At 32.8% G+C, this 25858-nt stretch overlaps 4 protein-coding genes and 1 long non-coding RNA gene across 5 annotated transcripts; 3 read left to right on the top strand and 2 right to left on the bottom strand.

Moving 5' to 3' along the window:
- Positions 1-244: 244 nt before the first annotated feature.
- LOC131632487 (nicotinamidase 1-like) lies at positions 245-2202 on the bottom strand. The gene is made up of 5 exons (XM_058903239.1): positions 2004-2202; positions 1221-1404; positions 1004-1137; positions 726-911; positions 245-627 (listed from the first exon to the last, which is right to left on the bottom strand). Exons 1-5 carry the CDS (start codon positions 2142-2144, stop codon positions 535-537), a joined length of 738 nt encoding a protein of 245 aa, XP_058759222.1. The 5' UTR covers positions 2145-2202; the 3' UTR covers positions 245-534.
- Positions 2203-9128: 6926 nt separating this feature from the next.
- On the top strand, positions 9129-10662 carry LOC131632489 (fructose-1,6-bisphosphatase, chloroplastic-like). The gene is made up of 3 exons (XM_058903240.1): positions 9129-9542; positions 9756-10152; positions 10262-10662. Exons 1-3 carry the CDS (start codon positions 9129-9131, stop codon positions 10660-10662), a joined length of 1212 nt encoding a protein of 403 aa, XP_058759223.1.
- A 2808-nt stretch (positions 10663-13470) lies between these two features.
- LOC131632490 (KH domain-containing protein HEN4-like) lies at positions 13471-18901 on the top strand. Its single transcript, XM_058903241.1, has 7 exons — positions 13471-14143; positions 15816-16283; positions 16405-16680; positions 17401-17667; positions 17746-17828; positions 18042-18153; positions 18483-18901. Exons 1-7 carry the CDS (start codon positions 13628-13630, stop codon positions 18618-18620), a joined length of 1860 nt encoding a protein of 619 aa, XP_058759224.1. The 5' UTR covers positions 13471-13627; the 3' UTR covers positions 18621-18901.
- A 201-nt stretch (positions 18902-19102) lies between these two features.
- On the bottom strand, positions 19103-20232 carry LOC131632491 (costars family protein At4g33640-like). The gene is made up of 2 exons (XM_058903242.1): positions 20032-20232; positions 19103-19494 (listed from the first exon to the last, which is right to left on the bottom strand). The coding sequence occupies exons 1-2, from the start codon at positions 20113-20115 to the stop codon at positions 19315-19317; spliced, it is 264 nt and encodes an 87-aa protein (XP_058759225.1). The 5' UTR covers positions 20116-20232; the 3' UTR covers positions 19103-19314.
- Positions 20233-22255: 2023 nt separating this feature from the next.
- On the top strand, positions 22256-25847 carry LOC131632488 (uncharacterized). Its single transcript, XR_009293028.1, has 3 exons — positions 22256-22563; positions 22788-22847; positions 25634-25847. It is a non-coding gene; the product is annotated as an uncharacterized LOC131632488 (long non-coding RNA).
- Positions 25848-25858: the final 11 nt, after the last annotated feature.

Consider the following 25858-nt stretch of genomic DNA (forward strand, 5'->3'; position numbering starts at 1 on the left):
TCCCACCATAATCGTTGTTTTTCTATTTCTGTTTTACTTTTGCTGAAAGAAGCTCACATCACAAGCACTTCCTGTGATATAGTTGGACATCCAAGGTTCATGAATCAATGTACTTTGGTTTGCTTCCTTGTACTAATTTTAAGGCAAACATCATGTTGGTTACTTACATTTAAATAAAAGGAATTTACTTTAATTTTTGGATAATTTTTACTATCTCAATTAATTTGAAAGTGAGCAAGAATCTATTCAGAAAGGAAAAGCAAGTATAATAAAAGAAGTTTTGTTTGGCTGAATTTTGAAATGCAAGTAAAATATATATGCATTACCGGTTGTTATTTGCCATTAAGTTTAGACTTTCACAAGAAGTACATACAATCTTAAGTACAAACCTTCCAAAAGAGGGAGGGACTAGGGTGCTGCATATATTTTATTTTTACATATCATGATTTGCCACGTAGGACCATTTGCTACTTTTTAGACCAACCAAACCTTAAAATATATCTGAGTTTTATTGATAAGGGTCATACAGCAGGCTTACACTTTCTCTACTTTACCAAACAGCACTTCTTTTGCTATCTTGGCTCCACGTTCTTTGGCCATATACAGACCTACGTGATGCATAAACTCCTACAAATTGGACATTAATTAATTTTTTTATTTTTAAAAATGCATGTTTAAATTAGTAGAATGCACTCATTAACAGTTTGTGATTGTTACACATGTACCTGAGGATGGGCTAAAGCTCCTTTGATATTTGTGGCTACTTCAAGAGGGACATTGAAGGTAGCACATGCATTTGAATACACCACCACATTCTCCAGAGGCTTCAGAAAACCACGGTTTTTAGCAGACATTGTAGAGCATACAAAATCCAGAACACATATATCTGTGCATACACCTACAACCACCACCTTCAATTCACCCATTAATTATCAGTAAATTAACAAGTTTGTTATTTTAATTCTTGAAGAAGAATAAGATCAAGAATTAAAGTTATACTCACTGTTTTGATCTTATTCTTCTTCACCCAATCTACAAAAACATTTGAGCCATCTTCTTCCATTGAGCCAACAAATCCATCAAAACAATCCTTACGTCTGATTGTTACATTGGTTTCATTCTCTAGCCATCTCAAGGCTACAATTCCATAAATTAAAACATAAGACAGCAAGAAAGTAGTTAAAAAATCCTAGTGAAAAATTTATGAATAATTGTTAAACCTGGAACTAAATTTGATTCATCAGTCCCAGCAATACAGTGAGGAGGATAAGGCTCCTCTGGCTTGTTAGGCTGGTGAGAATCAAGAAAAGCCATAACTGGCAATTTCTTCTCACAGAACAGTCTCGCTAGCCTTGCTGATTCACTGATCATTTCTGAAATTTGTTTATTGGACTCTCTCGGTGCCTGAAAGTATATATATCAAAATTGAGAAGCAATTAAAAACAAGTATAGGTTCTTCTTCTATAAGGCTATGTTTGGGAGTTTGGAGGGGAAGGGAGGGGAGGGCTTTGAAAAATAGGAAGAATTGGGTGAAAAGGATAAAAGGATTTTGGGTAGGAGGGTTTTGGAAGATTTGAGTTTATTCATAACACCAAAAACCCCATAAAATGGGGGAACTAAAAAATTGTATTGAAGGAGGGTTTTCGAGGGTTTTGAAGGGCTTACATAAATTTTCCAAATATCTTTTAGGTTGTTATAGTATTTTGAAAATTAAAAATTTAGTAATGATAATGACTCTTTTATCATTCTAAACAAAATCATTTTTTAAAGAATGTCAAATATTTTCCTATATTTTTTTTTAAATTTTGTTTTTGGAAGCCTTTCCCTCCCCTCCCCTCCAAACTCCCAAACATAGCCTAACTGTTGCACGGTGTCATGTGAACTGTATGTCAAATAGCTCTACGTGTTTTCACACTGTGCAGCAGCACGAGTGGATCTCTTTGTAAGTAAAAAAGTATTAAGACTTGTAAGTAAAAAAGTATTTAAAGTAGTTGAATAGATACCAGATTTCCAGCCCCAACTGTGCAGAAGCCATTTATGATATCAACAAGGACAAGGCCATTTACAGTGTCTTCAGCTAAAACCACTGATTCCTGTTCCAGAGGAATCTCGTTCTTCAAAAGTTCAATTGTGTGTGACACCATCTTGGTTTCCACTTCAATGTCACACTATTGTTTATCTTTTTTTTATAATTATGATACTCAAAACTATACAGTATTGCGTGAGGGAAAACGACCTCTATAAATAATGTTATCCGTGACTCTCTATTGTAACATAGAGTCAAAATATTTGTCCACCCAAGTCACTGATCGCTAAGTTTATCTAACTTTGAATGTTAATTTAATATTTTCTCAATTCAAAATAGGAGAAAAATCTTGATAAAATATTATAGGAGAGAATTTTAAGACGTAACATTGAATCCTTGATGGCTACTTATAAACACTCTAATTTAAAATCCGTGACTCTATAAATTAAATATACTCCATATGATTCTACTTATAAAGTTTTTTTTTCTATTTTTTTATTTATTTTTCAATATAGTATAATTTGTAAAATTCAAGATGCATTAGTAACTTATTTACAAAAATAACCTTGTTTAAAATACCATTATCATAAAAGATTTTCACAATTTATTTGATATTTGCTTAAACCCTTACATAAAATATTATATTATATTGAATTATTGTTTCGGTTACTCAATTAATTTGTCGTTTAATGCCATTATCAACTTATCCTTGTTCCGAATTATAAGTATTGTGTCCAAAAAATCAATAAGCAGTCTTTCAAGTTTTGGCTGTATACTGGTAAATGTTAGTTTGATTTTTTTTGCGTGCAAAGATTATAAATATGATGTACCTTTATGTTTTCAATCTAGACTTTAAAATCAGATATTGTTGATATGAAGGTTAATGTGTTAGAGGTTGGTGAATTGGGTGTCCTGGTATCAAGATGTTGTTAAAGTTGATGTTGTTAAAGTTTGTCGGGTGTGTGTCAAAGTCTTCACCTTTCGGTGTTTTTTATCTACCGATGAATTTTTGCTAGGCGTGATTCGTGACTGAGCTTGTTTTGTTTTAGAATGTTTTGTATGATTTTTGTACTTATGATTCGTTTCTTTTTCATGTTTTCGTTGTAGGATTGTGGTAAGTATTTACTTTGTTGGTACGTTTTTGTTTGAATCGTACAATTGTTTTGTTTTTCCTAATCGTGTTGATTCTTGATTCTTTGGATTTTTACTTTTGCGATTTGAGTGTTTGGCCTTGTTTGAGGACAAACAAATTCAAGTTGGGGAGAGTTGTTAAGTGTCAAAATGTAGTTATTTTGTGTTTGTAAATAGTGGCACTTATCGATATTTTTTGTTAATACCGTTCGAATAATACCCCGTTTTGTGTATAAATACGTATACTTTGTGAATAGATGTATCTTCATATACTTTTATACTTTTTGATAGTTTTCTATTCATTTTGTAGGTATTGAGGCGTATTTGGAGCATGAGCAATAACGTGGCGAAGACACGGCTTCAAACGCGTGATTTTGAGCGGCGGAATCAATTCATTCGGCGTATAAAGCTCAAAACCAAATAATAATAAATCACCAATTTGGTTGATATGTTGTCATTGTTAGATAGAGCATGAAATAAGCTTTCCAACGCTTCGAACCGGGAGCAAATCGGAGTTACGGTTCTCAAGATATGGCCAAAACAAGATTTCAATTTTCTGTTGAGCGGGCTAAGCGGGCTTGACCGCGCTAAGCGCGGTCTGGGCGGTTTGGAAAGTCATTAAATAGGGAAAAATCACATTTTTTAGGGTTATGCTTTGGGGTATTTGTTCCCAAAGTCATCACAACCATTTTTGAGTAGGGAGAGCTTGAAAACAACAATGGAGCATGCATCTTGATGATCGGAGGTCGAATTTCTCATCGATTGGTGTTGACAAACCAAGAAATATTTGGTTCCTCTTCTTCTCTTCTCTTTGTATTTCTCTTTTGGTGAGTTTGTATGTAAATACTCTAAACCCATGGATGTTTGTTACTCTTTTTACTAGTTGTACAAAGTTTGCTTTACAAATCTTAATCGGTGTTTCCTTGATCTTTTTGCTTAAATGTTTTGGATTTGTGTTGTTGTAGAAATAGACATCACAAATCTTGATTAGGGGGATATATGTTAGCTTTTGATTCTAGACATAGGATTGGGGTTAACATCCACATAATATCTGAGTTTAATGTCTCTGTGTTGTTCGATCGGTTGAGACATCGTCGAAAGAGCAATATAGTTGAATTCCCGTCGGTGTTGCAGACATGGACATTGATGTGAGGGATATGTGGTGATTCTGATGAGTATTGTAGATTGAGTACGGCGGAGTGATAAATCTAAGTTTGCGAGGAGTAGTTTAGATTCAAACCAGATAAGCTATTCTCTATCAAGAATGAATTTATTATATGTTCATATGTTATATTTTCCTTGTTTACTTTCAACCCATTTAACCCGAACTCAAGAACTAAGAATCCGTCGAACGGCAGTTCGGTATCACCAATCTCTGTGGACACGATAATTCCCGGATAAATATTTCCAAATCTTTTGTTGCTTGTCGCTCTACCGCTTCAACAGAAGACACTCCAGTGGCTTCTCAATAAATATGCTCAACAACATGACACGTTGATAAATATATGGCCTGGTGTTGCATAAATATCTTAAGGATCCAATAGTTTGTTTGTATAATATCGCATTTACAAACTCATAATTTGTTTCTTTTCACAACTTTGCTTCTATCTCCAATAGTGTGATTGTTGTGTTACCGTTGTTCATCTTGAACCTTTTCAAGATATCTTGAGCAAATTTCTTTTGGTGCAAGAATACTCCTTCACCCGTGTCTTTAAATTCCATCCCTAAGAAATATGACAAATTCTCTAGGTCGTACATTTCAAATTCTTGCATTAGTTTCTACTTGATCGTTATATCTCTTCCTCATCTGCACCTATGATTAACAAATCATCCACGTGCAAGCATAGAATGATTCGACTGACCATGTCTACATCATTGACATATACTTCATGTTCTGAAATACACTTTGTGAAACTTTCTTCGATCAGGAAGTTGTCTATTCTTCTATTCCAAGTCATATATAGCCTTCCTCGATTTGTACACCTTATGCTCTTGCCTTTTGATTTCGAATCTAGGTGATTGACTAACATAGACCTCTTCTTCCAATGGTCCATTCAAAAATGTTAATTTTACATATAATGAATGTATCTTCCATCATTTGTTTGTTGTTCTCGACACAACAATCCTGATTGTCTCCAACCTTGTAACAGGTGCATAGACTTTATTAAAGTCGATACTGCGCCTTTGTATAAAACATCTTGCCACTAGTCATGCCTAATACTTGGCAATTTCACCACTTGGCCTCAATTTGTGCTTAAACACCCACTTCACATCAATTGGATTCTTTCTAAATCTTTCAACAAGTTCCCAAGTCTTGTTTTCTCAATTGCCATGAATTCTTCTTTCATGGATGCCAACCAATTCGAATCGGTCATAGCATTATTCAAATTAATTTGTTCAAATTCAGCCATCATCATCGCTTCTTCTCTGGGATCACCATCTGCATCAATGTTTGATATGAAAACCTCTCATATTCAGCTAGCCTTGTCGACTTAGCTCTTGTTCTAGTCGATCTTATAACACTCTGCTGGAGTGGTTCTTCATTTTTACTGGTTATGTCTTTATTTTGCTGGTCTGCTTCAAGCATAATTGGGAATGTCTCTTGCCTATGTTGAACTTACTCCTAAGTCCAATTCCACCCTTTTCTTTTGTCCATCATAAAATCTCTATTGATCAATATTTTATCATCATTTGGCTAATACAACTTGTATGCACCAGTAGAATGATAACCTATGAGCACCATGTCATGACTTCAATCATATAGCTTCTTCCTTAATTGTTCAGATACATGCCTGAAGCACAATGATCCAAATACTTTAAGATGACTAACATTTGACTTCAGTCATGTCCAAGCCTTATAAGGTTTCCTATCGACTATCTTCTTGGTTGGACATCTATTAAGTATGTACACTGCTGTTGAAACTACTTCTTCTCAAAATCTCTTTGGCATTTCTTTAGCTTTCAACATACTTCTAGCTATGTTCAATATACTTCTACCTTTCCTCTCAGCTATACCAATATGCTGACGTGTATATCGTGCAATGACATCATGCTCTATACATTCCTCGTTGCAATATCTTGCATATTTCATAGAGGTGTATTCACCTTCACTATTAATTCTCAGTTTCTTTAGCTTGCACGCACTTTGTTTCTCGACATGCAATTTAAACTTGTTTTTCGATATCATTCCTTCACCATTATACACCTTCATCTAATTATTTTCTAACTTTATGTTGTAACCTTTTGCAAGTAATTGACATATGCTTATCAAGTTACTTGTCATTGAAGGTACATACAACACATCACTGATACTGGCTTTCCGACCATCCTTTCTAACTATAGATATATTTCCTTTTCCACCTAATGTGACCTGCTTGCCATCTGCAAAATTGATCACTTTCTTAACTAATTTATCTAACTTGGTGAACTATTTTTTATTACCAATCATGTGGTTATTGCATCCTGAATCCAGGTACCAAATATTGGCATGCTCATCTCTCGATTGAGTATTGGTCATGAGCACCACATCATCATGTCCTTCGCAACATGTGCATATTGCAATACTTCATTATCTTTTGCTCTTGATTCCTACTTTTTTCGACAGTCTCAAGCATAATGATCAAGTCCTTGACAATTATAGCACTGCACCTCCTTCTTGTCAATTATCTTCCTGGTGTACTTGTTGATCGTGTTTTTCTTGGTGGATTAATTGTGATTCTTTGAATTCTTGCTTGACTTCTTATCATAAGAAATATTATTTCTTTGCTTCGCCTTTTCTTTTCCATACTTCTTGATGAAACTTACTTGCATTGCCTGTTCAGACACCTTCTTCATTTCTGAATTCCTCTACTTCAGCCTCATCTCATGAGCCTCTAATGAATCTTGACGTTCTTCTAACTTCATCTTAGCTAGATTATTGGACTCTTTGATAGACATTACAATGTAGTCAAAATTTTCAGTAAGAGATCTCAACACTTTCTCAATCTTCTACGAATCGTTGATATATTCACCACACACCTTCATCTGGTTAGTGAGTAACACTAATGTTGAGAAGAAATCAATAACATTTCATCTTCTTTTCATATGTGTTATCTCAAATTATTTTCTCAGCGTTCGCAATTTCACCCTCTTTAGTTTTTCATCCCCATCGGACAAGTTCTTCAACTTGTCCCACGCTCCTTTGGACATTTATTCTTTAATGATCTTCTCGAACACATTTCGATCCACACTAGTGAATCAAGAAAAGAGCTTTTATATCTTTTTTCCTTTGTTTCATGTGTGCAGCCTTCTGAACATCATTTGCATTCGCTTCCAATGCAGGTACTTCATCACTCACGATTTCAGCCACATCTTGAAATCTGAAGATGACCTTTATCTGCCAAATCCATATTTCGTTGTTATCACCTTTGAAAAGAGGTAGATATGTTGGAAATTGTATTGATGTTGTATTTCTGTTTGCCATTACAGATTCACTTTGAATCGTAACCTGAACTTGTTGATACCAATTTGTTGGAACAATTAAATTTTTCAAGAAATTGAAAAAGAAGAAGAAGAAGAAGAAGAAGAGAGAGAGAGAGAGAGAGAGAGAGAGAGAGAGAGAGAGAGAGAGAGAGAGAGAGAGAGAGAGAGAGAGAGAGAGGACTATATTGAGAAAAGAGAAAAAAACTATAGGCAACTAAAACATACACTTTACAAGAAGCAGTATTCGACTCTATGGAATACTTGCTTACACACTTCAACACAACAACTATATAAACACAATTAACTCTACGACTTTGTAGTGTACAACTACTTCGACTAGGTCGAACACGACCTTGTTAAACATAGACTTTCTTACTAAAATAATGAGTTACATCTTCTAATACTTTCTCTCTCTTATCCATCCATAAAATGTTAAGGCTTTATATGTTATTAATTCTATATAAATAATAGAAGCATTTTAAATTATAAATTAAAAATTAAAATAGTACCTGATAAATTATTTGATGATTAAGAAACAATTCCACGTATTAAAATATTAGTTTATATACTATTTTTCTTCTAACATAAATTTACTGTTTTAAAAATCAAATCTTAGAATGAACTGTCAAAATGTGTAGGTTATGGTTCAATCGATTCAACCGGTTAAATCATAGTTGAATAGCATATTAAATTTAAAAAAAATATATATTATTAAATAACTTAATAAAATAAACTTATATCATAATTTATAAAATAAAATTTTCAAACAAATATATAGAGGACGTATACTATGAGAATATCATTTTTATGCGAGAACATGATAATGAATCTGAACCATTAGACTTTAAAATAAATGATGGAGATTATGTGTAATTCTTTTTGTTCGCTTCTCCATTATTAAAATAAATGATGGAGGAGAGAGAAAATAAATGACATATAATCGCCACCATTTATTTTAATTTATAATGATTCAGATTTATTTTCATGTTCTCATATAAAAATGATATTTTCATAATATACGTCTTCTATAGTACTAATAAACAAGCTTACAAATGAAGAAGAATACTAAGACCTAATAATAAATTAAAAATTATTATTTATATATGTCCACAAATATTATTATTTTTTTTATTTATATTTACATTGTCTCATATTTTTCAATTATATGCTTTATCTTGGTTCCATCTATATAATTTTAAATATTTCTTATAATTAATTTTTTAATCTAAACTAAAAAATAAAAATAAGGGAAGTAAAATATTAAAAGATTAACTTTGATTTTGTGAACCGTTTTTGGTTCGGCAAAACTAGTCTGAATTTTGTGGTTACTTAGATTTTTCGCGGTTGAAGCAATTTTGGTTCAACTGATCGGTTCAATCCGATTTTATAAAATTGCATAAACTCCCACAAATTGAGAATATATGAAAAAGGATCCCTACAAATTGGGGGAAAATGTGACCGCAAATGGAAATGAAAACATTTTGATGAAACTTGGATAAGTTTTATCACTATGCATTCAGCTCCAACACAACCCTTCTATCAACTTCTCACCTTCCAACCAAAGCTTCAATCTTTCCAATCAAGAACTCCCACCCTTTTCTACTCCCCAACAATGTCTTCACTTTCTGGTGCTAGAATCAGAGTGAACCCACTACTTGCCTTGGCTAATTCTTCTTCATCTTCATCCACAGTAGCTGGCGATGATGGGTTTGTCACACTGATAGAGTATTTGGGCAAGGGAGGAGGAATTGGCGTGAACGATGATTTGGTGCTGTTGATTGATCACATACAGTATGCTTGCAAGAGAATTGCAGCTCTTGTTGCTTCTCCTTTCAATTATACTATTGGAAAACAAACGGGTCTTGCTCATGTTCCAAACACTGGTTCTGATAGGGATGCTCCAAAGCCTCTTGATATTATATCGGTCTGTTTTTCTTCACTCTTATATCTGGATTAGTAGGGTTTTTATCTCAATTGGTCTTAAGCACGGGCACAGACACTGACACAGAGACATGTTTTTTTTCAGAGGTGTATGTGATACATATTGTATTAGTCTTGAATGTTGTTTGTTATATCCAAATTATTTCTATTCATTATTTACCAACTTGTTATATCCCCCAATCATGCATCATTGCAGAATGAAATTATCTTGTCCTCACTTGAAAAATCTGGAAAAGTAGCTGTCATGGCTTCTGAAGAGAATGATTTACCAACCTGGATAAGTGATGACGGCCCATATGTGGTTGTGACAGATCCCTTAGATGGTTCTCGAAACATCGATGCGTCCATTCCAACCGGTACTATTTTCGGTATTTATAAGCGCCTTGAGGAGCTAGATAATCTACCAACAGAGGAGAAGGCTTTGCTGAATTCACTGCAAAGTGGGAATAGGCTGATAGCTTCTGGCTATGTTCTATATTCATCTGCAACTATACTTTGCATCACATTTGGCTCTGGTACACATGCGTTCACGCTCGACCGCTCAACCGGAGACTTCATTCTCACAAATCCAAACATTAAAATTCCTCCCCGCGGTAACATTTTCATCTCACAATTGTTTATGACAGCGGATAAGATCAAATAAGTCGATTCAAGCTGACACTAAGTTTATGTTGTTGACTGCTCTCTTGTTTTGTCACACAGGGCAAATATATTCTGTGAATGATGCAAGATATTTTGATTGGCCGGAAGGTTTAAGAAAGTATATAGATACTGTGAGACAAGGAAAAGGTAGATATCCTAAGAAGTACTCTGCAAGGTATATATGTTCTCTGGTGGCGGATCTACACCGAACTTTGCTGTATGGGGGTGTGGCTATGAATCCGAGGGACCATCTTCGTCTTGTTTATGAAGCAAACCCTCTTAGTTTCCTTGTGGAGCAAGCTGGTGGAAGAGGCTCTGATGGAAAAAGTAGGATTCTTTCACTTCAACCAGTTAAACTTCACCAAAGACTTCCTCTCTTTTTGGGGAGTTTGGAAGATATGGAAGAGTTGGAAAGTTATGGAGATGTACAACAAAAAGTAAATCCTGGTTATGAGGTTTGAGGTTAGAATATTGAAATTTTTAATGTTCAATCTTCATGTTTCCAAATTAACAAAAATCGTGATAAAATGTAAGTACCATTTCACAACGGCTTCTAGTAATAACCGTGATAATAAGTATTTTAATTTTAATATATTTATAAGAGTATAAGGGCAAGGGCAACCCCTTTTGTAACGAAAAGAGAAAAAAATTATTGATGCTGGAAATCGAAGCTAGTAACCTTTCATCTATCACAACGGTTGATATGAAGGTCCGTGATAAAATGTCTTATATTAAAATAATAAATAAGTCAGGCGAGCAGAAATATGACCGTAGTAATATAGTGTTACCGAAGGCATATTTTGTAGTAGTGTATGCATATATCAAATAGAAGAAACGATAAATTAGCGATATCATATTTTTTATTACTTAACTCGCATCTCTGCATCTGATGTTCCTGCGTAACTACCAACAGAGCTTACTTGATGGGATAATATTATCTATTTTGTTATTATTTTATCATATCATTATTCAACTCTTTATTATATTACGTCTCTATCTCATCTTACAAACAAGAGTGAAAATAGACCAGGCCGAGCCGAGCTTTATTTAAACAGTCAGACCTAATTATAAAAATTAAGACTTAAATTTGACTTATTACCAATAAAAAGCTTTATTTTGAGGGTGACATGTCCTTTTTAAAAGTCCACTTGACATATTAGACAACATAAAAGTCTATTTTGTAGGGTTTGTACATCCAATTTTTGTAGGCTATACACAACTAATTATTTTAGTATTACTTTTCAAATTCAATTTTTAATAAATAAATCTACCATTTACTTTCAAATTTATTATATATATTTATAGAAAATTATTATTTAAAAAGATTTTTTTTTCAATGCTATTATTTTTAAATCATCAAGCATGACTTTTTATAATTTTCATATATTTTATAAAAATTAATTATGTACACATAGTTAAAAAGATTCATCTTTCTTTTCTTCTTTGGAATACTATTATTTTGAATGATTTTTTACAATTTTCATAAATCTTTTACAAAAAATAATTATATATATTTAATTTGTAAATTAATATAATAAATAAGATTACATTTAAATTGGTCGACCTAATATGCTTAATAAACTTTTCTATAAATCTTAGTCCGACTATTTAAATTAATAGTTTTTAAAAATATTTGAGTCGAATTTTGTTATTAAATGAATTAAACTGAACTCTTTAAGTAGATAGACTTTTTCAGACGGCTTGAAATATTTCTACTCTTATTTATCAAACAATTCTTTAGTATATAATTTTTTTAATTATTAAAAATATTTCATTTTTATCTCATCAACTATAAGGCAAACATATAAATAATTTTTATATAAAACTTGCAAATAATTCCATTTTATATAAATCTATTTTACAACCAAAATTTCATAATAAAGTAAAACATCAAACAAGTCTTTATTGTATAAAAAATTTAAAATGTTTAAAAGTATTTGATTTTTATTTTATTTAAAAATAAAGTCAAACATATGAATAATTTTTATACAAAACAAAAAAAAACAATACCATCTATATTAATATATTTTACAACCAAAATATTAATAATAAAGTAAAGCATACAAAAATCTTTATTGAATAAAACTTTTTAAATTATTAAAAATATTTGATTTTCATCTTAATTACCAATAAAGTCAAACATATGAATATTTTTTATATAAAACCACAAAATAATACCATCTTATATATATATATAGATATATATATATATATATATATATATATATATATATATATATATATATATATATATATATATATATATATATATATATATATATATATATATATATATATATATATATATATATATATATATATATATATATATATATATATATATCATAACAAAAATTTAATAATAAAGTAAAATAAAATGTACAAAAAAGTAAAAAATTAATGAGATTGATTTTTCTATTCTTTTACTATATAAATTTATTTTGGTTATTTACCTTAAAAAAAAAGTTAATATTTATTTCTTAACTCGTCAAGATTCTTTAAAATTTTATTTATTTAGCGATTAATTTTTATTTTTTCGTTACTAATTAGATAAAAAAACTAACATAATACGTTTTGAATAGTTAAATAATTAATAAAAATAATTTTTAAGTTAAAAGATCAAAATAAATTAGTAGATCACTATACGTAATAAAAAGATATTAAACTTTTTATTAAAGTCAAATATATGAATACTTTTTATGTAAAACTAATAAATAATACATCTTACATAAATTTATTTTACAATAAAAATTTAATAAAATAAGCATCAGACAAATATTTATTATATATAATTTTTTTAAGTTATTAAAAATATTTGATTTTTATCATAAGTAACAATAAAGTCAAACATATGAATATTTTAAATATAAAACTAAAAAAATACCATCTTACAGAAATTTATTCTACAACTAAAATTTAATAATAAAGTAAAAAAAAAATCAAAATATCAAACATTTATTTGACTGTGATTAAATTAATATGTGAGATCCATTTCTCTACTTTTTTTTTTAATATATAAATTCAATTAAATTATACCACATAAATTATTTTATATTATTTTTAAATTATCTCTATAAATATTTATATACTTTAATTTATTAAATGCATGTACACGTGTAACAAAAATTAATGGATATATACAAAATAAGTATAGATGGTATTTTTTCTTTTCAAAAAAATATCTAGAATATTAAATAAAATAATATTAAAAATAATCTCTAAATTAATTGAATAGAGAATGCGGCGCGCTCTATCTCAATTCTCTTCTGCCACTATCCCTCTCATAAATATCCATTCTCCCTCTCTATCACTCTCTGCAACTGCTCTATTCAACTTGGAGCAGAGACTCAACCACACCAACCAAATTTTTATTTATTTATTTATTTATTTAATCAAATAAATAAATATTTATCGATAATTTCAACTATGGGAAGCAACACTGTTGAAATTTCCGACTCCAGCAATCCCAATGCTCCCTTCAAGCGCACTAGGAGCCACTTCGTTTTCCGCCTTCTCTGCCACGCGTCACGCGTCGGAGCTTTCATCGGAAAGTCCGGTTCGGCGATTAAGTCGCTTCAGCAACTCTGTGATGCAAAGATCCGAGTTGACAATGCTCCGATGGAGTGTCCTGAGAGAGTTATTGTGATTGTCATCAAGATTGATGAAGGTCATGATGGCGGAGAAGTTCCCAAGGCGACGGAGGCTTTGCTGAAGGTGTTTGAGAGGATTCTGGACGTGGCTGCTGCTGAGAGTGAAGGGAGTGAAGAAGTTGGAGATAGGGTGGTTTCGTGTAGGCTGTTGGCGAATGGTGGTCAGGCGGGTTCTGTTATTGGAAAAGGAGGGAAGGTTGTGGAGAAGATCAGGAGTGATACTGGATGTCGAATTAGGGTTTTGAATGACAAGTTGCCCGTTTGCATTAAGCCTTCCGATGAAATCATTGAGGTTATTTATATTTACTCACTTTCTCTGATTACTGAAATCATTGTTTCTTTTTGCTTCTTCCATGTTATTGAATACTTGCTTGCTTTGATTACTTGGTGATACACTGATAGTTTCAGTTGGCATTGTAGTTATTAAGGTTTGGTCAATTAGGTTAATTTTGGACTAGATATTGAATTGATAGATAAGTATAAATGATGTTTCTGATGCATGAATTTGACATCAAATTCTGACAACTTAGATGGTTATCTCAATGTAAATATGTGGTTAATTATGTTCAGTGGATCGGTTAATGAATATAACAAGGTGTTATAAATCGTAAACCATTCACTCAACACAATTAACCAGTGTTTTGAATATCATTAACCACTAATGCAAACCGTGGTAAATGAGTATCATGAATATTTAAACCCTTGAAAGTCATACTCCGTATATGTTTGATACAATTTGGTGCATAAATAATGTGTATCTGAACATCTGAAAATTATGGTTTATTGTATCTGGTTGATGATTAATGAGTTGTGACATCTTGTTATTTTCATTAACCATCTACTGAACATAATGAACCACATATTTGAATGATGTTAGCCATACTGAACATAATGCAGTTATATCACCACAAGTGAAGAGGCTGTTTGCATGATTTGAACCCGTCACCTCTATGTCATAGGGAAATATCTTACCATTGCGCAAATACATTTTTGACATGTGAAAGACAATAATCGAGATGGTGGATTTGATTTTCGTTCAATGTAGACAAGGAAAGAAAATGACATTAGTTAGGAGGTTAAATGGGAAAGTATAACATGGAAATGTGCAAGTTGCCCAACAAAATTTCAAGACTAAACAAGTAAAATACTGGCGGTTAATTGCGTAATTCCAATAAATTAATGTCTGTATAGATCTCGCCATTGATGATATTAGTTATTGTGGTTAAATGGGAAAGTGTAGCATAGATAATGTGTAAATTTCCAACAAAGTTACAAGTCTAAACAAACTGCGCTTTAAAGGAAAGTAATAAAATACTCAGATTTGATCCGCGTGACAAATTCTTGTTTGTATATATCTACGTTCTCGTGAGCATACTTCATTTCGGTACGCCATACTAGTAGGGCATGTACCAGCTTCCTAGGGGCCTGGAATAGATTGATCATCAAAGGAAAATTCTGTACTCTGTGCTATAGCTTAGGCTGCCTCTAGGTAACACATTTCTGCTCTTGTTTCTTGTGTTTTCTTTTTATGTTTTGACCTTAGCAGCAGAATTCTCATGAATATCAAATTGGTTTTCCATGACAGCCAGAAATTACTATGATCCAACTAAACCAGTCCATTAAAATTAAATAACTAATTGAATAGATTGGTAGATCTTTCCGCCCTTGTAGAGTTTGAAATTTAAGTTAAAGGTGTAGACCTAGTTAGTGGTTACTGTTGCCTTAAGGTGGCTAGGGAGTCAATTCTTGAAGAGTGTTATAGGTTTCTATTATGTTTTAGCTTTTAGCTTTGGCTACCTTAGGTGCAATTTAAAATAGGACATAAATTTCATGCTTAAGGTTGTGAGCATGTTATAGCTCACTAATCAAAGGACACCTGAATATGCTATTATGAACTTTGAATTTATCTATGCTATCTAATTTTTCAAAATACTGAGTAAATATATTTTTGGGAGTGTTGTCAGATACAAGGCACTACGTCATCTGTTAAGAAGGCCCTCATTGCTGTTGCTGGCCGACTTCAAGGTCCTCCTTCTCCTCCCGACAGAACAAAGATGATGGGAACCAGACCTAATGAAGTATCTCAGCATGAAACTTCTGATGTTCCCCATGAGGGTTTAACTGATCCGAATATGGATTGCCATTTGCAGCAGAGCTCTGCATTATCTACTTCACCCATTAGGTCTGATGTCAGTGCCTCTAAAGTTCATCCGTTGTCAGCTGAAGCTAATAGAGTCTCAGCCCTGGATCCGGAAGCACTTCAGCTGGAAGTTACCTTTAGAATTCTTTGTTCCGGTGATAGGATTGACACTGTAATTGGGAAAGATGGAAGTACTTTGAAAACTCTTCAGAACGAAACAGGAGCTAGTATAATTGTTGGTCCTCCAGTATTTGAGTGCGAGGATCGGCTGATTACTGTTACTGCTTTAGAGGTTTGTCAAATATAATTGTTTTTCTTATACTATTGTTTCTTATCTTCTTAATATTCCAGTGTGTGTATCATTATGTGTACTTGTTAATTTTCCTTTTTCTGATTTATTCTTTTTTCGGCAGAATCCTGAATCGAGATTTTCTCCAGCACAGAAGGCTGTTGTGCTTATTTTCTGCAGGTCTGTTGAGGGTTCTGTTGAGAAGGGGCTAGACTTGCGATCATACAAGGGGCCACCTGTCACTGCACGACTTGTAGTCCCATCCAACCAAGTGGGTGTTCTGTTAGGGAAAGCAGGAGCAATAGTCTCCGAAATCCGGAAGGCCACATGGACCAACATCCGAGTAATTGGGAATGGTCAAGTTCCAAAGTGTGCATCTTATAATGATCAAGTGGTACAGGTGTGGAGATCATTTGTTTTTTGGATTTACAATCAAAAGATGCTTAAGAATGCTTTTATATTTTCTTAACATGTCATTTTCTGTATTCTATTAAGTTTAAGAAGAAATTTTCTCACCTTTAAATTAAGAGTTAACAATGCACTTCATATCTTTCTTATGCTTTGTCTGGTTTGTAAACAGCTAGGGCGTACCTTGTGTGTCTAAACATGGTAGTATTTGCTTATCCCTCAAACAAACAGTTTCCCTTTATGAGCTATATTAGAAAATATAAGCTGTTTTTTTTCTCTTTTATGGAGGGAAAGAGTAACATTTTAAAATTGAGACTTTTTTTTTGTGTCGTATTATATACCTGTACCCTTGAAATCACCGTCATATTAGTCACAATGATATGGATGGTCTTCCTGATGCATTATATCAGTTATTGCAATTGGTGTGTTGTGGCTGCTCAATTTTCCTTCATGTGTTTGCATGATCGGGAAATCTGATCTTCACACTTTCCAAAGATGATATGCACAATTTCCTTGGCAAAATGTGTAGTGATTGTAACATATGCTATGATAATTCAACATATATTTTGTATTATATCCAAACATTTACTTTCACCCCTATGCAATAATCACAATGTGTGTGTCAATATACTTTGTTTACAAAGTCCACAAAATCTTGCAGTGGCTTCAGGCATTTATTAACTATTGTATATTCGTTCATTTTTTTCATCAGATATCAGGTGATTTTCCAAATGTTCAAGATGCATTATATAAAGCTACTAGTAGACTGCGAGATAACTTTTTTGCCATAGCCCAAAACACTGGTGGAGCTGGTATCTACAGGAGACCGAGTGACTCCATTCCTTCAAGTCTTGGAGGCACACCAGTTGTTGGTGCTAATCGTGACCTCAATGTTCATTCTTTATCTCAAAGCATAGATCATCTGACTCTTTCTCGAAATTTAGACCGCTCTTCTGGAACAGGGGTATGGACACCAAAGGTATGCCTCTTTCTCTCTATTGGCTTGTTTTATTTTCCAAGTCTTTCCTTGTTGTTATATGATTAAATTTGATGACAGACGGTGGGTGGGATAAATTCTGGATTCCCTGATGATGTGAGCAGGAGATGGACTCCTCATAAAGGTGGCTTAGATCTTGGCAGGTTGGTGATATATATAAAAAATACAAAAGACCTGCTTTAATATAAATCAATTATTTGATGAAGAACATACTATAGGCCTTCCTAGTATCACACAATAGGATATGGATGACTAGGAAGTAGTACTTATGGTTTGTATGCCTGCATGATATTGTTTGTTTGTGTCTTTGAACTCATACTGTCATATTCTGATTATTACTCTTTTTTGGTCTGCAGTGGGATTGCAACTTCAATTGTAACTAATACAACTGTGGAACTTATGGTTCCGAATAATATTATTAGCCGCGTGTATGGGGAAAATGGTAACAATCTGAATCAGTTGAGACAGGTACATAATTTCCTTTAAGTTTTTACAAAAACTTATATTTTGTTTGGTTGCTTACAGGCTTGTCGTGTTAATTATTGTGAACTTACTTGTGTGTTCTAATTATTTGATTTCATAATTGGTTATATGCTAAAAAATTTGTTCCTAGATAAAAACTATGCATTGATACTGAAAGTAATTGAAACTTTGGCTGCTTTATATCATCTCGTGCTTACATATTTTTCTCTGGATATGTCAGCATTGTTCTTATGAACATTGTGACTTGTCCAGAGATACTGTGGAAGGCGCCTGAAAACTGTCTTCTTTTTAACTAGTTGTGTTCTCATTTTCAGATATCAGGTGCCAAGGTTACCATTCATGAAGCTCATCCGGGAACAAGTAACGGAACAACTATTGTCTTATCGGGCACACCTGATGAAACCCAAGCAGCGCAGAGCCTTCTCCAAGCTTTTATTATCAATGGATCATGATAATATCACCTGGCTGATGCCCCTTAAATTTTCAACAGTTTTGAATTTTGTCATAGTTTTCCCAATTTTGCGAATAATTTTTTGACCTCACCGAAAAGCATGTATAGGTCATTAATTTTATCCCGCCAATAATCTTTTGATAAATCAATTCAGTGCAGGCTGTTCATTGAACGGTAATATACCGTCTCAACCCTGGTCTCTTGATTCTCTTAGGGTATACTTCAACTCATTGTGTTCAACTATTCTTTTGGAAGTATTTTACTGATAAAGATTTCAACTCATTGTGTTCAACCATTCTTTTGGAAGTATTTTCCTGATAAAGATCTCATGCCATGTCTTGATTCAACTACTGAATGTAGTTTTATTTCATGGTTTTAGACAAACTTGCCTTTAAATATTTCAAATTTTATCGTTGGTCATGCATATATTACAAACTAAAGTTTATAAAAAAAAAGAGGTAATTATAACACATAAATAGTGGGTTTTTGTTGCACAAAGTTACCAATCAAAATATGTTGAACGTTTTACAATTGATATACAAACTAAATGGTAATGGTTTATGAAGAGATACATATCATAGTTCTCTTCAAAAGCATTTTTTTATAAGCCCTTACCCAACATGCATATATTACACACAATCACGCAAAATAGAATCACACCAGCCAAGGATGATCAATGATCTTCCGCGGTTGTTTCAGTTGACAGCAGCAGGGGAAGGATTAAGAGTGATTACCACATTATCATGGACTCCCTGCAACAGTAGCTCGCCCTCGTATGCAACTACTTTACGCTTTTTGGCAGCTCTTAGCGTGCCAACAAGTGCTTCAAATATATTTGCGCACCGATCATCGTGAAAGAGTGTTCCGAATGTAACCTTCACAATGCACGACATATTTTATTCAACTAACATGAAAATCAATACACCATCAGTTGGTATATCTTAATTGATTCATGGATTTTCATACCATATGAGTTTGGACCAAGATCTATATTCTATGTAACAAGTTTTAAATCACTAAATACTGATACGCTGTTTAGTGCTTACTTCAATGCTTGTCTACACTAAAAAGGGTAATTATGCAGTTGTAGATACATTCGTAATAATGCATATGTTATATTAGAGAGAACGCATGTTTCTTATGATATTTCCCAAAAAGAGAATAGATCTGTGAACAAAATGTAGACCTAATATTGTGACTGATCTTGTGATCTAGATCCATAAGAATAGGAAAGCTATCCCGTTCAATAACTACATCATATTGATAAATATCTATCAATATATCTCGATCTGAGTCAAGTGTTGATTAAAGGGCTTATCTATATGCATCATGAAAAACTATATAAGAATTCTAAGGGAAATAATGAAGAATGTAGAAAGATGAAGATAAAGAAGGAGGAATCGTTTTGTAACCTTGTAAGAACCATCTGTTTGAACCTCTCCAAGCCTCTTGATTTCTTCCCTGAGCTTTTCAACCTCTTCTTCTACATTCATCATTACAATATTCTTCTTCTCGGACCACCAAAAACAGGAAAGTATCTTTGTTTATGTGTGGGAAGTTTTTTGTTCAGCCTAAAAGCATTTTATATTTTGTTTTGATATTATTATATTTGCATCTATGTGCAACTTACAAAAGTAAAATGTATGGTGGACTTTTGATATATTAAAGGAATGTTTGGGGGAGCTCCTATAATATGTGGGGCTTTCCAAATACTAAACTATAGGTGTATTAAGTTATGAGAAAATAAAACAAATAATTTTTAATCCATTTAATTAAAGATAATTATCAGGGCAAAGCTTGGGTGATGTTTTATGGATGTTGTTGGTGCTTATCACTAGTATATTTTTTATTGGGTAGGAGATGAATCAATGTTCATTGGAATGTGGGGTCATTCCTTTTATTAGTTCTGTTAAAGATATATTTAAAATAATTTTAATTTATATTTTTTTAAACCTCTTGATAGGGAGAAATTAACATGTCATTTCCAAAGTTTTGCCTGACACCCTCGCCAAAACATATGAAAAGATCAAAATACCTAAACCAAAACATTTACCATTTCACAAAATTTACAAGCAAATACCAAAAAATGAAAAATTTGGAACGATACTGGAAATTTCGAGGCGACTACCAAAAATTTCATCAAATAGTAAGTATTTCTGATTATTTTGCCTTATTTACTTGTTTCAGTGAGGATCATAGGTACAAACGGTTCTGTTGCGGGCAGGCTTGTTGATAGAGCGGATGCTCAGACACGGAGGGATGAGGCAAAGGTTTCCTAGCTACGGGCTGGAAGACATCATTCAATCGGCTCTCATCAGAAACGGTTGGCTGAGTAGACGCAGTATCGTGCACCCGTGGCTGAGCCGGTACCTATGGAGGAGCCAGTTGTGCATGTCCCGGCTGTGGAGAAGCCAGTTTTGGAGGTACTAGCTATGGAGGAGACAACTGTAGTAGTGGCCGATGTGGAGGAGCAGGTACCCGCTGTAGAGGTGATTGTTGAAAAGGCTCCTCCGGTGGTTTATGAGGTGTCTCCTGCTGATACAGACGCCACGACACATGCGTTTACAGAGCCACCAATTCACACTGATTGAGCCTTTCCAGGAGGACCTACTGACAGGCCCGTGCTCATAGGATATGCTGACCATGTCGCATTCCATATATGGCAGGGCGATGTATATATGTTATATTTTTTTATTGCAAATTATTCACTATTAATTATTTTGGCTTGGTTGACTATCTGAAAGTTTATTGATTATATTTTTAATTTTTTTTCTTACAAGTGCGTTTGACGTTGAAGGTCGTATCACATGGCTTGATGTTGAAGAACTTCCCATAAGTCAGGATGTTTCAACATCGTCATAATATCTCAACTAATTTCACAATTATTGCATCCACCAAGATTGGACCCTTCTGTTGTTTGGGCAGTGCAAGTGACAATCCGTTTGGATTTTAGAACATAAAGAGGGGTGTTCTTTGTGAGCCTAAAATCAATAGGAGAATTCATGTCGTTGAAGTACACAAAAGCGAGATACCAAAATTGAGACATTGCGATGTTTTTTTGTTAATAACATATGAATCATATCTATACAAGTTTTAAATAATTAGGGATCACACAAGTGTCGTTGCAATCACAACCCTACAAAAGTATTGACACAATCACAACCACACAAAAATAATACTATAAATTTTTAAAGAGTGTGAAAAATATCCAATATACCGAATTTTTTTGAAATTTTTGGTAAATCACACACCAAACATTTCAAATAATCCGATCATATACGAATTTTTTGTAGATATTTTGCGCATGAGAGAATTTTTTACAAAAATTGATTAATGAAAAAATGAGAAGACATTTTGAATTTTATCAAAATATGTGGGGTTGTTAGTAGGGGTGGCAATAAAATCCATTAACACAATATCCATCCGATCCATCCTATAATTTATCCATCCAATCCATCCATTAAACAAAAAAATAATTTAATGGATTTATCCAATCCATCCATTAAATCATATGGATGGATTCAATCCATCCATCTTATTTTATAAATCCATTGGATATTATTTTATCATTTATTAAATTAAACTTTTTAATATAAAAATATATTGCATTTAATTTGTTTAACAATATATTTAATTTCTTTTGTTAAACATTAAAACACAATAAGAAAAAACAATATTTCAGATTCAATTTCCAAATTTCACTAATCACGTTCTCTCCAAAGAAGAACCCTAATTTCGTTTTCCCCCAATTTCTTCTTCCCCCAATTTCTTGATGAAACCATTTAGCTAGCAATTCAACTCAACGTTTTGGTACTACAATCGCAATTCAACTCAAAGTTTCGGTGCTACAATCGTAATTCATCTCAGCATCGCAAATTCAAATCAGCATCGCAACTCAACATTTCCTATTCTCGTAATCGTTGGCTTCTTACTCGATATCATGGGTATTTCCCGAAATTTTCTTCGATCCGTATGCATTGTTTAATTTTTCGTTTTGAAATTCATACGTTTGATTTTCGTTTCGAACGCAAAAACGATGTATTTAAGATAATTTATATGCTGAAACCCATTATTATTTTTCATGTTAAAGGATTTATGGTTATGGTTATGGTTATGTTATCAGTTTCAGGGTTGCTTCATTCAAAGGTTTGTGTTTCTGTGTTTTCAGGGTTGCTTATAGCTATCACTTGACATTGCTTTGATTTCCAAGTTCTACAAAGCTAAAAAGGTAAATGTTTGTTAAGGGTTGCTTCATTCAAAGTGTTGTTTCTGTTGATCTGTTTTTGAAGGTTTGAAAGTTTGAATTACTTGTATTACGTTAAGATCTGTTACTGCTTAGTTTCTCTGATGTCTCTGATTACTTTAGGATCTGTTTATATCAATATGTGTGAGTGTATGTGTTGATTAATCACTCAATGTGGCCGCATCTGAATGATATTGATACCTGGTCACTTGCACCATCTATTTATTTATCAAACGCATTAGCTAACTACTCTAACTTTATCTGATTTTTCCAATTTGTTGTCCAAACAATAACACCCTCTTTAATTTCAACCTTGTCGTCGAAGTTACAATTTGGAAACTGGAAATCTAGGAAGGCATACTCAATCTTGTCTGTCTATTCTGATATTCGTTGCTCCAAGAACAGTAAGAGATTATTATTCTGTCAGCTTAGGCCTGACCCTTGCCATAATGTCCAAATATGGGCTTGGTTGGCAGAAGCTTCCTTTTACCTTACCTTACCTTAACAAGCTCATTACTAAAACCAATTTGGACCTGCTCAAGGTTCAAACCCTTTGTTCAGAACATCAATTCTGTCTCTCCCCCCTTCTCCTCCTCTAGAACCCACTTCTTTACACCAGCGGGATAGATATCTTAGGTGCAAACACCTGTCCATGTAGTCTGGTGTCTGTCAGCTTTGGTTGTGGTGGCCGATGGGGGTATAGCCAAACTTTTAATAACTTGAATCTGCATGTACAAAAACTTTGATCTGGGAGCGAAGTCAGTAGACTAACTGGGCTAAAAACATAGTTTTTTTAGGCCACCAAGCGGTACTTCCTTCCAACCTACACAGTAAACAGATCTATCTCTCTTTTGACCCTTATGTTTACTTAGACACAGCTGTGACTGGTGATTTCCTTTTCAACGTAGCAAACTTCCGATTGATTTCTTCCATCATCATCTCTATGAAAGCTGTGAAGTGTGAACTATAAACATTGAGCCATATTGGCATATCCTCTTTCAACTTTTGCCTTGACCACATCAGTCCCTGGTTCATCATTTGTTTCTGTTACCTTATCAAGCTGTTGTTTTGTTTCTTGATTTTCCAGTTTCTTCTCCAATGACCAAGCTGGTTCTGGTTTTACTTCTTGCTTTTCTCATATCCAACCAAATGAGTCACTTCCATTAAACTAGGTGAAACATCTAAAAGTGGCCTTAGTTGTAATGCTTTAATTGATAATTTGACTTATAATAGAACCCAATAGTATCGATTATCCATGCAGTTGACTCTGACTAGCAAGATATTGCTTGGTATAGGTTCATTGTGGAAAATAATAAATGATGTTTTTTCAGGAAAGTCTTGGTAAACTCAGTGGATTTGTAAACTCTAACACTATGTACTAGTCATTGTTAAAAAATTAGATGCTGTTTTATGCCTTATGCCATTAGTTGTCTTCAGCTGATGTTTCTACCGGCATTGGTACTGTCGAACTTTCTAAAATATAGTTATGAATGTCCTTATCAACATCAGAACTATGGCTTTGAGGTGTTACTGAATGCTGAATACTATCATATGGTTTGGGATTTAACACAGGAATTGTGGTTTTGTAATCTTTTATCTTTGAGCACTTTTTTAAATAGCTATGCCAATAGTTCTTTATCTCGTGGTCCGTTCTTCCCGGCAGTTTTTCAGCAATCAATGACCATCTGTGAAGGAATTGAAATTAGACAATCATTAATTAAGTTTAAATACAAACTATGAAATCAAGTTGCAACTACACGAATTTGAGATTCATTATAAGAGCTCACCTTACCTCTTCCAATTAATGTTTCCAATAGTATATAAACACGTGATGAAATAATAAGGGTCTTCTACTATCAATTATTTATTGATTTCACAAAGTTAGAAGTATTTGATGCACAAAATGAATAGATAAAAAATTAGATGCTGTTTTATGCCTTATGCCATTATGTGATGTGCCTATAGCTCAGTTCTATACTAACTTCATTTTCAATTTTTTTTTTTTTTTTACATTTAAGAATATTTAAATTATTTTTTTGTGAAATTTAAATTTTTGAAAGAAATATAAAAATAATGGGTATATTAATTTTTATGTGTGAAATTTAATTTTTTTATGAAATTTAAAAAATAAATAAAAATATTTAATTCTTGTGAAATTTAATTTTTTTTAAAATATTTTTTAAAAATATTAAAAAAATTGTGAAATTTAATTTTTTAAATTTTTTTAAAAAATAATTAAGAATATTAAAAAAATTGTGAAATTTAATTTTTTAAAATTTTCTTTAAAAATAATTAAGAATATTAAAAAAAAAATTGTGAAATTTAATTTTTAAATTTTTTTTAAAAATAATTAAGAATATTAAAAAAAATTGTGAAATTTAAAAATAATTAAGAATATTAAAAAAAATTGTGAAATTTAAAATAATTTTTTTTTAAATTATTTGTTTGGATGGATGGATATTCATCCATTAGAAATCTGTTAACGGATGGATTGGATGGATTTTATTCCTTAATGGATGGATTGGATTGGATTTTTATTAAGAGAATTTAGTGGATTCTAATGGATTAATGGATTGGTTTGATCCATCCATTAACAATCCAATCCATATCCATCCAATCCATCCATTTTGCCACCCCTAGTTGTTAGGTACAAATTGGGGGTGCCAGTTAGATTTCTCGTAAGATTGGAATGCCAAGCCCAGTCCACTATCTTTTAAAAAAGGCCCATCCTTGCAGCTCTGTCTTTGAATCAGAATTTGTTTTCATTGTAGTCGTACTCAACTCAACCACGCGGAAAACGCAGGCGGTATCTCCATTCCGTCACCACCGCGTCCGCCTGCCGTCGCAACTCGTTCAATCGCTGTCTCTCTTCATCCCTCAAGGAACCGTAAGTTCTTCAATTCTTCCTTTATACACTATGCAATCTTACATGCTGTTTTGAAAGAAATAGGGCTTCCTTACTTGTTCTACTTCCCATGTCACATGCCACGCAATAT

The sequence above is a fragment of the Vicia villosa genome, unplaced genomic scaffold (genome assembly GCF_029867415.1).
Source record: "Vicia villosa cultivar HV-30 ecotype Madison, WI unplaced genomic scaffold, Vvil1.0 ctg.000943F_1_1, whole genome shotgun sequence".
Classification (NCBI taxonomy): Eukaryota; Viridiplantae; Streptophyta; class Magnoliopsida; order Fabales; family Fabaceae; genus Vicia; species Vicia villosa.